The 16,342-nt window shown below is 28.8% G+C and overlaps 1 protein-coding gene across 3 annotated transcripts in view; it reads left to right on the top strand.

Moving 5' to 3' along the window:
• Positions 1-16,342, top strand: part of LOC123291684 (protein sickie) — a 95,666-nt gene that overhangs the window by 8,457 nt on the left and 70,867 nt on the right. For all 3 annotated transcript variants that reach the window (XM_044872053.1, XM_044872054.1, XM_044872056.1), the window contains exons 3-4: positions 3,563-3,680; positions 5,197-5,249. In XM_044872053.1, the coding sequence (XP_044727988.1) occupies positions 3,563-3,680; positions 5,197-5,249 (171 nt within the window). The remainder of the gene's footprint in view (positions 1-3,562; positions 3,681-5,196; positions 5,250-16,342) is intronic.

The raw sequence follows: 16,342 nt of genomic DNA on the forward strand, positions 1-16,342 counted from the left end.
CAGTTTGCAAAATCCATAAATGAGGTTAAATTTTTTAAGCCTTCGTTCATGAACTTGGTGCTCCTTTTGTGGTGCCCTTCCATAAAACTTTGCCTTTTTTTAGAAACTCGTGGCCCCTTACTGGACCCAGTGAGCAACTGCCTCTTTGCTACCCCTTAAATTCGCCACTGTACACTGATTTTTGTCCGTATCTCAAAAACTATTCGACCAGTCAACAAATACACCCGATTTTTGTACTTTTTGGGTCAAAATTACCTTATATATTAAGTTTTATCCAAATTAGAGTTAAAAAAAATTTTCGATTTTTTTGAATTTTTTTAAGGGGAACCCTTTGAAAAAATCGAGAAAAACGCAAAAATTTTTTTTTTTGGAATTTGATGAAACTCGGTGTATGGGGTAATTTTGATCCAAAAAGTATAAAAATCCGGTTAATTTAATAATTGGAGCTATAGAAAGTTGCAATGTCAGCAAGTATCATGGGCAAAACTTCATTTTCAAAAAAAGTTCCCCAAAGAGTTCCTCACCAGAAAAATAAAATCCATAAAATTGTGAACAAAAGGTGGGATAAGTGAGGGCTATAACGTGATAGTCTTTGTTTTTAAAGGAGAAATTGCCCAGAAAAGTAGGCGGGTATCTGCTAGTATTTAATAAAATATTATAAATGCATAGTAATCTGTGCTCTAATAATGGCTGTGCTTCTACACACTATGATTATTATTACTTTAAACTCTGTTGTGTTTGGTTTATTTTAAATAAATTGAAGCTAAGAAGTTGAAGCTGAAGAAGAATAATGTACAAATAGACATTATCCACAACTTTACGACACCATCCGAAGAAAGTGTGTTTTGTGTTTTATGTGTGTGCTACTTTTATTATTATTAGGTATTATTATTATTATTTTAAAAGGTGTTTGAGATGTTTCCAGCTTGTATACGAAGTACAAAATCCTCAGAGGGATCAAATGAGGATATTAGTAAACAAACACATTCAGTTGTTCAGGTGAGTTATTATAATGTTTCAGGAAAAATATGTACCTAACATAACTTTTGAATTACATGCGTGTAATATTTTATTGTAGTACTAAAATAAGATGTAGCACCTAGAGTTAAGGATGTATGAGCATGACAACAATGTTTGATTTAAAGGCTCAAAATTTGTTTGTAGGTAGTCTTTTACTCAAAGAATATGTGGTTAAAATTTCAGCTTAGGTATCCGTGCAAATTTTTAAGAAAAAAGTCATTAAAAATCGATATAAAATACATTGGCTCTTATGGAGGAATCTCAAAAAACGACATATCTTGGAAGTTTTTGATAATTTTCATTTGGAATGAATGAAAACAAATTAAAAAAAAACTTTTTAATAGAAAGTAAACATATTAGCAATGAATTAGAAAAGAAAAAACTAAGTCTCACCGTCCATATAAGGGATGTAAGAGCAGAGTAGATTAAGAGTTGAAATTAATTTTATCTTATTTTCAACTTTGATGATGAATTTTGTTAAAACTTCATGAATGTAGACGAAAAATAAGAATAAAATTTTTCGATATGTGTCTTGGTTTTCGAAATATCGAAAGCTAAATAATTAAACAAAATTTTCAATTTTCGATATTTCGAAAATTAAGCCAGATATCGAAAAATTTTATTCTTACTTTTCGTCTTATATCGTCAAGTAATAATATAAATTTATCATCAAAATTGAAAATATCTATTTTTAAATTTGTGCCCCCACTACCATGCTCATACATCCTTAAATGGAGGTAATTTATTAAAATGCAAGTAGGCTGAAAACTGATTGTCAATGTGGTTTGATTTTCGAATATATTAAAAAAGTAAAAATAATAAATTTTTCGTAAAAAGAAAATTTTGATGATTTTTCTGGCTATATAAATACAAGTTGACAATTGTTTATCTTATATATTTAAACGAGCAATCTTCTTGATATTTTCTATAGAGTCATAATTGGTAATTGCGAGCAACTTTTCTGAATAACATTTTGCCAACTTATAAAAAGAAAAGGGTAGTTTACCAAAAAAAAAAAAAAAAATAATGGTTTCAATTTTTTGGCTATTCTGTACATTATTTAGAAGTTTTGAATATGCCTACATACTCTCCAGAATAAGCAAAAATTTTTATAAAGAATGACTTTTTTTCTTAAAATGAAAACTAAGAAAATTTACGAGTATAGTTACCTCTATCCAAGGACACACTGTGTGTAGGTATAACGACTTTATAATTACATTTAAATTAATCGTAAATCGTTTTTGAACATAGTTTGCCTACTTATTCAGTGAATTAGTTTTTAAACAATACCTACATGAATTAAAAACAAGAAATCAACTTATAGATTAACATTTACAACTAATTACATCAAATATCTACAAAAATCTTAATGTAAAATTTATTCTGGTTTTTTTATAACTGAATTTTAACATAAGAACTAATTCTTTATTATTATATTCTTGTTACCTTATGGCTATCATTAAGAAAATACTAAAAAAACACCACGGGTTTTCCAATTATAAAAGAAAATTATTTATAAATTTTAACCGTTTTTTTCCGGATCGATTATCATGAAATCTGAAGACTTTGGCCAAAACATCGTGTGAAATCAATTTTTGGATACCATCAAAAACTACGAAAATATTAAGATTTTAAATGTAGAAATAGAAAGAGAGATTTCTTTAAAATATGCTAGGAAACCTAAATTTGTTTTGTTTATCCAAGAAAATGAATTTCCTAAAAAAAATCCGCACATCCCATTACTGGTCTACGTCGTATACCCTCTGATTTTTGTATTCCTTTTACCGTATTCCTTCTGCTGATTTTACGATTACTGATTACTGATTGTGTTTATAATAAAAAACAAAAATCAAATTATAGAATTATTCGCACCGTGCGTGAGTTTTATTGGAGGCGTTTCCATGGTAACGATACACTACTTTAATTATAGAATTGTATGGATGCATATATAATTGTACATTTAAAAAATAATATTTGTCCAATTTGATTTCTTATTTTCACAATTTTTAATGCATTAAGTTTAATAATTAGTGTTTTTCAATAATTTAAATTTGAAATTTTCTTTAACATTAGCATGTAAAGAACTGCAAATTAGTCATAACAGCCTCCTTTATCGCCTAAATTTTTCACTGGAAGCGCTAGCATCGATTTTATTGTCCCTACCATGACTACGCACACAATGAATAGAATTAGATTTTATTGTGAAAAAATGTATTCATAACAACAATTATAAGCTTTCAATTAATTGAAGTTAAAAATTAATAAACTTTTCCAAATTCCTCGAATTAATTTAGAATGATTCACTATATTTACATAAGAAATTCCGTTTTATATTTTCAATTTTTTTTTTGTATCAAATGTTTCTTCTCCTGTGTGACCTTTTTGACCACTTGAAATTTGTGATTTTTAAAAAATAAATCACTTTTTTAGTAGTACTTAAATAAAACTTGTTCTTGTGGTTTATTTTTGTATAAAGGTTTACCGTCTTTTTAAGCTTGTGTGTGGTGAGGTCTTTCTTAATGTTTATTTCATTTCTTTACAGATTTACACTGACTGGGCCAACCATTACTTGGAGAAAGGCCGTAGTAAACGAAGGGTATCACATTTGGCGTCTGATTGTAGTGACGGTATCCTTCTAGCTGACGTCATCGAATCTGTCAGTAAGTTCTCGACATTTTTTTTTTTTACTATTATTTAAGATTCTAAACATATATTTTTTATCAAGTTTTATGTCCCAATTATATTCTAGCCTGCTTTTGACCCTGGCTTTTTTTTCGCATTTCTTAACAAAATATGAAAATATCGTAAACAAATGACAAAAGCATTTTAAACTACTAATTAGACAAATATTAGACTATGAATTAGCTATGGCCAAGACTTGAACAAGGGCTTCAAGCTAAGTTTTGATTTATTAGCCTTGAAAAACCAAGCTTGGTAAACACAGACTTGGACGAACAATAGTAACCCAACATTAATTCTATCGTTATTGTCCACGAAGTCCAAGCGAAGTACAACGAGAATACGATATTTCTGAGGTCTCGTCTATCATCGCCTCGCCTTACCAGACTTTGCTAAAAACCGGGTTTTTGAGTCAAGAAAAGCTCGAGGCACTCATACAAGTACATGCGAGCTTCATCTCTTCGTGTAGCTCGGTGTAACTATTGCGTCTTGTAGAAAGCATTGTTATTTAATAAGTTCTTGTTAATATTGACAACGGCTAATTTCTTAATCGTTTTTTCATCAAACAAAATAATTTTTGCTGTTTGCCGTTCCGATGTTAGCCATATCAATGAGATACTTGTGAAGATAGGTAAGAGTGTAGTAGTAAGAGCTTCGCTTGGGCTAGTTATGGCGAGTAAACTCGGCGAGGATACTCTGCTGGAGTGTGGCTCAGTGGTTAAGCTAGGCATTTTCTAAGTGAGAAACCACTCTCTTTTTGCTTTCTGTTTGATTCATTGAGAAAATTGAATCGATTTGTATTGAAATGTGTTAACAAACTGATTGTACTTTTTATTGATCTACAAAATCGTGAGAACACGCCTCAAGTGTTACAAAGTATACGAACTTTAAAAAGTTTATAATGTGGCAATGTATTTATTATATATAAAAACCCGTGTGTCAAATCAACCTAACACTTAACTTTATTTCTTTTTTCACAATATATAATTTTGATCGTTTTAGTCGAATACGTGAAATATAAAGGACTCCTCCAATAGGCAATATTTAAGAGTATATTATTTGTATACGTATGGGTGGTCCAACTTTAAAATGTATGTCATTATAGTGTGCCTAACAATTCATTCTTTAACATTTCATTAATAATAAATATTATAAAATGTACTATCGAAAAGTTCCTTTCAGTTTTATAGTTGATTTGTACCAAAACCTTGAAACAAAATATTGAGAACAAAAAATTTTATTCGCTGCTAAAAAGTCAAACAACCCCTTAAGGAAAGCTTCTTAGTTTCAATTTATTATATATTTTTCAGAAATATCCACAAAAGAATGAAAGGTCATTTAAAAATAAATTATATCAATAATTTCCTTGAAAACAGATAATTTGTAAATGTTGAGTAAATTTGACGATAAGACGGATTGTAAAATCGATACGATTCTCATACCTTCCACAGAATTATTTCTCTCAACTTACTAATTTTCTTTGTGTTTATTTTTCAGCAAACACAAAAATTTCGGATATAAATCGTAAACCAAAAAACAGTGGCCAAATGGTAAGTTTTTCTAAAGATATTTCTACATTAATTATTTAAGTCTTTTACTGGAATAAAATCGAAAAACGTCGATAATATATCAAGATAAATGAATTTTATCCATTTTGTCTAGTTATTGAATAAAATATTCAATCTGAGTGATAAGATCTCTACATATTCTAAGAATACTAATGACTAAGCTTACGTTCAAATAACCAAATTAATGGCGAATGAACAGATATCCACACATACTTAATAATTTTGGTGGAAGCGTTGAGTAGTAAATAATCACCTGATTACTATAGCTTACTTTTAAATAACCAAATTAATCGAATCAACGAACGAACAGATATCGACACAAATTTAAATCAGGGTCGAATTTAGGACGGGGTTAGCTGGACTATGGTCCCAGGGCCCCCCACCAGTTGAAGGCCCCCACCAATTCTGATAAAATAGAAAAATTATTGGAATGTGATTTCATTGATCTTAAATTCGATATAAAGTATTCAAGGTTTTCTAGTGCGGTTGTTAGCAAAGGTTGTCTAGTGTGTCAACGTGATTCGCTTGTCCATTTTTCGTCTCGTTCCAGTGAATTAGCTTGTACATATTTAGCACTTGAAAATCAGGTCTGTTTTCCTGCCTTATCATATGAAATATTTCAAATTTTGCATGTCGAAACTCATGCTTCTCAGTTTGGAAAACGACATTCTCCGCGATATGAATTTTGATGATATTCTGAACACTTAGAATTAAGAAACGATTGTCGGTGTGAAAATACAATACAAGAATAAACTTTTTCATATGCTGTACATAATCACATTATTTTACTTGAGTATACTCCACTATATACGAAAAAAATTTAGGGGCCTTCACCAAATTTTGGCTCCAGAGCCTCCGAATTCTAAATACGGCCCTAGATTTAATAGTTTTGGTATAAACGTTGTGCTGTATTTTCGGGGATCATTTTTGCATTAAAACATATTTTTCTTTTTCTGATAACAATTTTGTCAACATTTTCGTAAGTTAATTGGATTAATAATTGGACGGAAACGTTGAGTAAATATACAATTGTATTAAGAAAACCACCGTATTATACAGAATGTTCCTGAATAGTATGGACTACTCTCGACCACGCTTAGAACAGCTCAAAATAAACTCGTTAGATAAGTTTAGCTAAATTGAAAGCTATGTATGAAGAAAACCTCCGAATAAAGAAAAACGCATTGAAATCGGTTAATCTGTCTAAGTTCTAAGACACATTACAGTACGAAGACACACATGCAAGCAAGCAAGGGTTGAATCTGTGAAACTGTTTTTGTTTGGCGGTGTTAAAGAATAATAATACCTATCTAATATAGATATTTTCGTAATTCTAGCATGTAACAGAATGTTTTCTGTTTTAGGAATTTAATATTAAATTTTTATAAGTTTAAAGATTTTTTAAATTTAATATGACGACAATTAAATTAAAAAAAATAAATTTTTCAGGTTTAAAATTTCATTCTTTAAAATGAAATAAATTAAATATGTTTCTTTAATCAGTTATCAGAAATCAAAATTTTCTGTGATGCATGAAATGTATGTTTTAAAAAAAATAATATTAAATGTTTAGATGAATTATACTCGATATGGTAGTTATAACTCTTGATTTTTATACTATAAATTGTTGAAGTTATTATTTATGTTCTATACGTCATTTATAATTCAATATTTAAAAAAAATAAAAGCCAGGTGATTTTACGTACGCATCGACTTTTTTTGCAACTATGCACTCTCCACTCAAGATTTTGGTAAATCATACCCCATAGTTTTTCATTGATAATAACAGCCTTTGTACTATTTTGGTAGTAATGCGTATTCGTGGATTGAATTGGGCGAAGCAATTCTTTTATTTAATGAAGTAGTTTTCTGACCTCTTCTAAACGAAATAATTGTGGGAGTTGTGTTGTGAAAATCTCTTAACTTTTTGGGTTCTTCGTCAAAAAGTAAGATTTGTTTATTATTTTTTCGTAAACTAAATGGTCAATTACATTTTATTTAGGCTCAAAGTATTCCTAATTTGTTTATTTATATATAGGGTGGGCCATTTTAATATTTACACCTAAATATCTCGTTTTGTAAAACAATCAAAAAATAATTTAAACAAAAGTTGCAGAGTTTGATGGGGGACATCATGTTCTCATATCAGACTGGACCTAGTTGTTCGGATTTCTTTAATAACCAATTTAGATCCTAAACGGTAAGAGATAGAATAAAACTTAAAATTAGGAAGTTGATCCCCATAAAAAAGCTATCAATTTTTGTTTAAAACTTTTTTTCGAAAAATGTTAGCTTTCGGAGGAAGTGTGACTTAAAAATATGTCATTATTGCATTTAGTCTAAAGAACATACGCTTAAAGTTTATCGGTAATTGTAGGTTAAAGTCAAGGGCACGATCGAATGCCCTCCATTGCCCTTAATTGGCCAAGTCGTACAAATTAAAAAAACTTGTGATAAAAATATGGTAAAGTTTGTTATTATTTCTTTGCTCTAATACTTTCACTCTCAAACATCATTCAATAATCACGTTATAAAACGATTTTTAATTAGCTAGTGTATTAAAAAATAAATTTATATAAAATTATTGTATGTAGGAGGTTATGATCAGTTGACGCGAGTGCTGCCAGATTAAATTTGCTTGAAATGACGTGGATTATTTCGTGTAATCATTGATGACAAATATTAACCATAATTTAGCTAAGCCGCTAAGTAGACAGCGCAGTGGTGGACCATGATTCAGCTAATATGTGGTAAAGTGTTTTCTTACTAAGTCAGTCCGTTACATGAATGCGTGGTAATAAGACGACTATCCTATATTTTATTAAGAGAGGTACACTCATACTTATTGTATGCCTAAGAACGTATACACACCACCAACCAAAACAGTCGTCGCGTCTGACATAATCTTAACATTATGTGATAAAAAAAAAAAGTATTATTATTGCATAGTGTGTTGTATATAAATGGTTTTTGACTTTTTTAAACGGTTGAAAATGTTACTTTTGTGACTTTGTCCCCATAGGACATTTTTGGAATGATAGATGAATTAGAAATAAAAAAAAATTTTTGGTAGTTTTTAAATTGTGTTGTTTTTGTGAGACTACTGTTGACAATAACCAGATGTTTATGTATTTATTTATATTTTGATATTTGAGTTTTGAGTGATTTGTTTATTTAATAATATAACGATTATTTTTTAAATGTATTAATTAATGTAATAAAATCCTTAGCTGTATTTCTAAACAGGTAAGATTTATTTTTGTTTGTAATAATTTTTCTATTCTGTAATTCAGAGGTTTTGTAAAAATTATACATGGAAAATTTGTGTGTAAAACTAATAATTTTTCCTATAATTTTGTAAAAGAAAACCGTGGATTATATTGGTAATTGGTTTAATTTCGCTCAAAACATAGGCAAATTGCTTTTATTGTATCGTAAAAAAGAACACAAAGTTTTTTAAAGTTAAATTTTATGTAGAAAAGCGTAGAATGCTCGATAATTTATTGTTTGAACTGAAATTTTTGATCTCTGAATATTTTTAAGTAGAAGACATTCCGTATTTTAACATTTAAATAATATTTGTCACTATTTAGCCCATATTTAAAAAAATCGTGTTTTCTGGTCGGTATTTTAATTTTCTAATTGCAGATTAAATGCGTAATTTAATTTAGCAGAACGTATTCACTTTATAATATATTTTCCGACGTTTCCATCAAACATAGTAAATTTCCACTTCGTAATATATTTTTAATTATATATTTTTTATATTTTCAATAATATATGAAGATGAGCAAGGAATTTTTTGTGATTTTTGGAAACTTTGTTAATCAAAAAATGTGTTTATAAAGTTTTATTGAATTCCCTAATATGTATTATTCAATCTTTGCATATCTCCTTGAAAAAGTCAGTCCCTAACTGTGTAATTTGACAACGTAAATTTCGATAGCAATTAAGTTAATAACATTTAAACGTTAATAAGACGTTAATAAATATAATTCATTGATTATCAACTTTTAATTCGACTTTTTGATAAAAATATTTTAAAAATCCAAAGTCAATGTATTGTTCCTAATTTTGAGTATCCGTTTCGTGAAAAATGTCTAGCGCAATTGACTTTATTGCAAATACAATAAGATTATATATATTTTATGCCAAATTTCCAATTTTCCTAAGCAATTTTTTCTAATCAGTCATTTTGATAATATTCACAACAATATCCTTTTTTCTAAAATACCCTGCATTTAGAAAAGGACGCTTTGCCAGCCATAATTGTATTGAGAAAGTGTCATTATTTTAAAACTGATATTTGATAAAGTTTTGTTGTTAAACTTGAACCACCCTGTATAAAGATAAAACTGCTCAATTGAATAATCACTTATTATTACGTTTTAATTTGAAAATTAAATTCGACGAATACTCGATGGGACACCCATCATCCTTTGTAGTCAAAACTAATTATATAATAAAGAGAAAAGATTTGATTTTGTGTACGCTTGTTTGTAATGGAGTTGTTTTTGTAGTTAAAGCAGGCGGGTAACTGGCTAGTAAAGACAATTTGTGAAGTTCATAAAATCTGTGAACTGTGTGTTGATTGAATATACAGATCGGACCATTTTTGATGGAGATATCATGTTTTGATCATAGTTCTCCGGATTGCTTTAATAGTCAATTTAGATTCTAGAAAATAAGAGATAGAATAACACTTTTAATTAGAAAGTTGAAGCTCTTAAAAAAACTTACAATTTAAAATTTTTTCAAAAATCCTTAGCTTTCGGAAAATATGGCGTTTAATCGAAAACCACAAGAAAATTCTTTAGCCAAAAGTTGTAAGGGACAATAAAGAACATTCGACTTCATCCATGACTTTGACCTGAAATTCTAGTTTCATGGTTAAATAACCTTAATCTTCAAGTGATCTTGAAAACCTGGGCTTAAAAGTTATTAACACAGACAAATGATCTTTATTGTCCTTGATGACTTTTGTCAGAACATTTTTTTTTTGAAGCTATAGCGTATTTTCTTCCGATTAAATGACATATTTTGAAGTCGCATTTCCTCCAAAAACTAACGATTTTCGCAAGAAATGTTTTAAATAAGAAAAATTAGTTTTTTCATAAGGATCAACTTTCTAATTTAAAGTGTTATTCTATCTCTTACATTTTAGGATCTAAATTGACTATTAAAGCAATCTGGAGAACTAGACCCAATCTAATATCAGAACATGATGGTCTCAATCAAACTCTTCTACTTTTGTAAAGTTATTTTTTGATTGGTTAACTACAAAACGAGCTATTAGCCATAATAGATTAAAATGGTACACCCTGTAAAAATAAAAAGTATATGTTTAAGTTTTTTATTTCTCTTACACGGAAGATTATAGTTATATTATTTTTGTTGTTAAAGTTATCTGACTACACGTTTTCAGATTATTTATTTTTAATTAACAGCGTAAATGTTGTCGTGTGCTTGCTTATAAAAAGACAACGGCAACGTAACATTATGTTATGTTGAGTTATGTTTTAACATCATGCTATTCAAAGTTGGTTCACAAACTTGGTGTATATGTACCATTTTTGGTTTTAGGTGTTTAGGTATAATGTGTTTTAGGAAGTAAACATATTCTAAAGAGTCATAAGGTGAAATTTACCCAAAAAAATGGTCAAATATTTTTGCAAAGCAATTGATTTTGCAAAGCAAAGGAGGCACCCGCCACCGGCGCCATAAGTTAGTAAGGAATCATGTAAAAGGTGCTCATTAATTTATATAAAGTCATAAAGATAAAAAATTCAATTTTTTTTATAACACAGGCAAATTTTATCCGATCTTATTGGAATTTTTTTTGAAACCCATTAATTTTGGGTCATTTATTTCAGCTGTGATGTAAATTTTTCGCTAGCTATCACTTATATGCTTTATTCCGGGACCAGGACTCTAAATTCTTGAAACCTATTAGAGCTAGGTTAATTTTACTCACAAATTTGAAGAGTATGACCCAAATTTAGTAGGATTACATACTTGGTTGATCAATATTGGATAAAATTTGGATGTGATCGAGCAAAAATTAAATTTTTTAGATTTTGATGACGTCATAAAGTTGAAAAATTCGATTTTTTTGATAACACAGGAAAATTGAATCTTATCTTATTGGAACTTTTTTTGGTCACTCTTTTCTGCTGTGATGTCAGTTTTTCGCTAGCTATCACTTATATGCTTAATTCCAGGATCAGGTCTCCACATTCTTGAAACCATTAGAGCTTCGTTTATTCTGTCCACAAATTTGAAAAGCATGATCCAAATTTAGTAGGATTACATACTTGGTTTATCTTTTTTTTTGAAGTTAGTTCAAATTTATTCAAAAATTAGCTGGCAGACTTCGTTCTGTCAAAAGTTATTGGACTGTCCCAGTCTTGCGCTTAGCAACACATTTAGCGATTCATTTTTATTTAAATACTTTTTTTTATCACGAATAACAATTTTCTAGTTTAATTTTTAATATATTAATGAACATCGGATATTCACGACAATTATATTACGATAACGAAGTATATATTAATGCAAAATTAGATTTTAAAATGAAAATATTCAGTAATTGAATAGCAAAGCAGTTGTTAGTAGGCACTAAGTAAACTATGAAAGGTCAAACATAGATATAGAAAATAGCAATTACATTTTATTCAAATTAAAGTAATTCAAAGTAAACGGTGTATTTCACATTTAATTAAAGAAAACAATTTTTGTACATACATTATATAAATAAAAGTAATTTAAATTAAAAAAATAATTATAATATAATTCATGGTAAAAAAAAAACCACTGCTTATGATTCCACAAAAGTTTAATATAGTATTTTTATTTGCATATGGATCTAAAGCTTAAGGATGTATGAGCATGACAACAATGTTTGATTTAAAGGCTCAAAATTTGTTTGTAGGTAGTCTTTTACTCAAAGAATATGTGGTTAAAATTTCAGCTTAGGTATCCGTGCAAATTTTTAAGAAAAAAGTCATTAAAAATCGATATAAAATACATTGGCTCTTATGGAGGAATCTCAAAAAACGACATATTTTGGAAGTTTTTGATAATTTTCATTTGGAATGAATGAAAACAAATTCAAAAAAAACTTATTAATAGAAAGTAAACATATTAGCAATGAATTAGAAAAGAAAAAAACTAAGTGTCACCGTCCATATAAGGGATGTAAGAGCAGGGTATATTAAGGGTTGAAATTATTGAAATTATTTAATCTTATTTTCAACTTTGATGATGAATTTTGTTATAACTTCATGAATGTAGACGAAAAATAAGAATAAAATTTTTCGATATGTGCCTTTGTTTTCGAAATATCGAAAGCTAAATAATTAAACAAAATTTTCAATTTTCGATATTTTGAAAATTAAGCCAGATATCGAAAAATTTTATTCTTACTTTTCGTCTTATATCGTCAAGTAATAATATAAATTTATCATCAAAATTGAAAATATCTATTTTTAAATTTGTGCCCCCACTACCATGCTCATACATCCTTAAATCGAAACTTCTGAAATTCAAATTTATACGGAAGAAAAAAAAAAGGTATTTTTGTTGATAAAATTTGAAAAAATTTCACCTAAATGTCTATTTATAACACGCTTTTATTAGCTTGGTCTGTATCTATGTAACGGAATCTTTGAACGTGATTTTACGAACTTCAAAACGTTGAATTGAAACTTCGCAAATTGATCAAAGACCGATCACAATACAATAATTTAATAAGCGTGTCTTGATCAATATCTTGAGGATTAACGATTTCCTAAAAAATCTTTGATGGTGGAAGCGCAGATAATATTCCATAATATTAATAAATAATAGTTTGAAAAAAAAAAAAAAAAACGTAATTAAAGCTGGTTAGTTAACCTAAAAAGTAAAAAATAAATAATAGGTATCTGGTGCCCGCTTTGGTCTGAAATGAAATGAAAGTATGATAGTTAAACTTCTTGTTGAACAATAACTGCCTGTAATTGGATTTCTGAGACAAATAGTCAGTTACAGAAGCACTAGAAAACCCGCTACGCCTATACACCTTTTAAGTTTACACTTGACTTCAAGCTTAGGCTTATATAAATACTCATTTCAACAAAGTTATCGCTCTAGCGAGATTAAGGATTTTTAAAAGCCCTATATTGCCGCTGCAGTGCGATAAAGTATTTATTTTGCTGGTAAAGTATGAGTACAGTTTTAAAAATTAATAATAAAATGTTTACTATTTAGATATTGCAACTTAATTAAATTTTAATTTCAACGATTAAATTTTCATTACGTTCCAATTAAATTTCAATGTTATTTAAGCATACCAACCAAACCTCCTAGATATTGAAAAAATATTACATCAAAATTTGTATGAAATTGGTTTTTATTAACCATAAAATATGTTGAACTTAATTTTTAATTTTTATTTTGAAAAAGAAACAAATTTTTTTTGCAATATATTAACAAAAAAAAAAACTATTCTACAATTGTTTAAATATGTTCGTTATGGTCTAAAAATTTCTGTTTTAAAATATCAATTCTTTCTTCATGGAAATAAATTATATCGTTATCATAATAACTTATCGTATTTTGTTTTAATATCTTATCACATATGCTCGCTTAAAGAAACTATTCTTATTTCTACAACGAAGTAATATGGAAAAAATACCTATCATGGGTGGTTATGACCACCTATTCATGACCATATTCTTTTTGGATGTCAGCTTGGGAAAATTCATTGCATTAGTGTACCCAGCAACGATTTTCAAGACTTAACTGACCTATGTTGCTAATTAACGTACTCAAACTCACTATTTACGCCCCGAGCACGTTATACAAATTTCAGCTTGATACTTCTTTTCGTTTTTTGACTTATCATGTTCAAAAACGGGTAGACGGACGGACAATCACGGACTAATAAAGTCATTTTTTGAACACCTATACCAAAATTTTGTTCGTATCATAAATATTTCTAAACGTAACAAACTTGGGATTAACATTAGTATACCTTGATATATATTTCATATATACAGGGTCTAAGAAGAGACAGCAAAGTAACTTTTAGTTCTTTTGGACGCAACCTTGTAACCGAAAGAGATAGAAAAAGATTTTGAATAAAAAATGTACTTCTCAAAAAAAGGCATAACTTTAATTTGAAATTTATTACATAAACTCTATATTCATCACAATTCAAGCTTAAAGTTTTTGGTTATCATCCTTCCAAGATATAGCTAAATATCAATTTTATGGAAATTAATTTTTCCACCAACACTAACGATTGGTATACTGACAAGCAAACGGATTATAATGTTCTATAAAATTTTTTGACGCTCATATTCAGTTTAAATTTTTCAATTAAAACAGCAAACTTTTTTGGTAATTTCTTTTGTATTCCATATTATGCGATTACATTTTGAAGACACTGTACATTACATATTCTATGACATGACCAATCCACATTTATGTTCAAACATTGAACTATATACACAAGAGACCGGGAGATACCTGACATAGGTATTTGTTTAAAAACAAGTTTTATTGGTTACATCCATATTTAATCAATTGATGTTTGTCTAGATTTTTGTTATTTATATAGCGACAAATCAAAGACCTTTGGAGTTTTTTTTTTCATGTTTGTTTATATTCATAATGCATCGCATAATATGGAGAGAAAAATGGCAATCATTGTTACATGTTGTTGTTCAGGCAGTTCAAGGTCATACAACATTGCCTAGGGTCAAAGAAACTGTACTGGAGAGCTATCAAAAGTTCGACCTTACTATTCACAAATTCTCAAATAAGTATCTTAGGGTAAATGAAACACCCAAAGTAGGTTGGATCTGCACAGTAACAAAAAAAACTAGCTGCAAGAAAATATGTTCTTAACATGGTAGCAAAATATTTACTTAAACAGTCAAATACTTATTTTTTATCCCGGGGACGGCGCGATTCATGTTTTTGATCGGTATGTATGTATGTATGTATGTTCATCTGTTACCTCATTATTTATACACTTATTATCATAATTTAATCAATAAAATTGATCGTCCGCTGGTTATAGGGTTATGATTAGTAAAGTCGTCATTACAATCGGGGGATCTCTTTTTCGCTCTGTGGAAAACTTTTTCATTCTAGAGAACCCCCGACTGTAATGAAGGATGTTACTTATCATAAAAATTTCAGATGGATTCTGTTTTGGAATTTGATGAAACTCGGTGGATGGGGTAATTTTGATCCAAAAAGTATAAAAATCAGGTTAATTTAATGATTGGATGCAGAGTTTCTGAGATATCGCAATACATATTTGGATCAATTTTAGTCCGTATCTCAAAAACTATTCGACCAGTCGTTAAATGCACCCGATTTTTGCACTTTTTGGGTCAAAATTACCTTATATACTGAGTTTTATCAAAATTGGAGATACAAAAAATTTTTCGATTTTTTGCAATTTTTTTAAGGGGTACCCCTTTGAAAAAATCGAGAAAAACGCAAAAAAATTTTTATTTTGGGTTTTGATGAAACTCAGTGGATGGGGTAATTTTGATCCAAAATGTATAAAAATCAGGTTAATTTAATGATTGGATGCAGAGTTTCTGAGATATCGCAACATTTGGATCGATTTTTGTCCGTATCTCAAAAACTATTCGGCCAGTCATCAAATGCACCCGATTTTTGCACTTTTTGGGTCAAAATTACCTTATTTACTGAGTTTTATCAAAATTGGAGATACAAAAAATTTTTCGATTTTTTGCAATTTTTTTAAGGGGTACCCCTTTGATAAAATCGAGAAAATCGCAAAAAAATATTTTGTTTTGGAATTTGATGAAACTCGATAGATGGGGTAATTTTGATACAAAAAGTATAAAAATCAGGTTAATTTAATGATTGGCCCTATAGAAAGTTACAATTTCATTGAATATCATCGGTAAAACTTAATTTTCAAAAAAAGTTAAAAAAATAAAATCCATAAAATTGTGAACAAAAGGGTGGGTAAGTGAGGGTTATAACGTGATAGTCTAAAGGAGAAATTGCCCAGCAAAGCGGGCGAGTATCTGCTAGTTAATAATAAA

Source organism: Chrysoperla carnea, chromosome 2, assembly GCF_905475395.1.
Source record: "Chrysoperla carnea chromosome 2, inChrCarn1.1, whole genome shotgun sequence".
In the NCBI taxonomy this organism is placed as follows: domain Eukaryota; kingdom Metazoa; phylum Arthropoda; class Insecta; order Neuroptera; family Chrysopidae; genus Chrysoperla; species Chrysoperla carnea.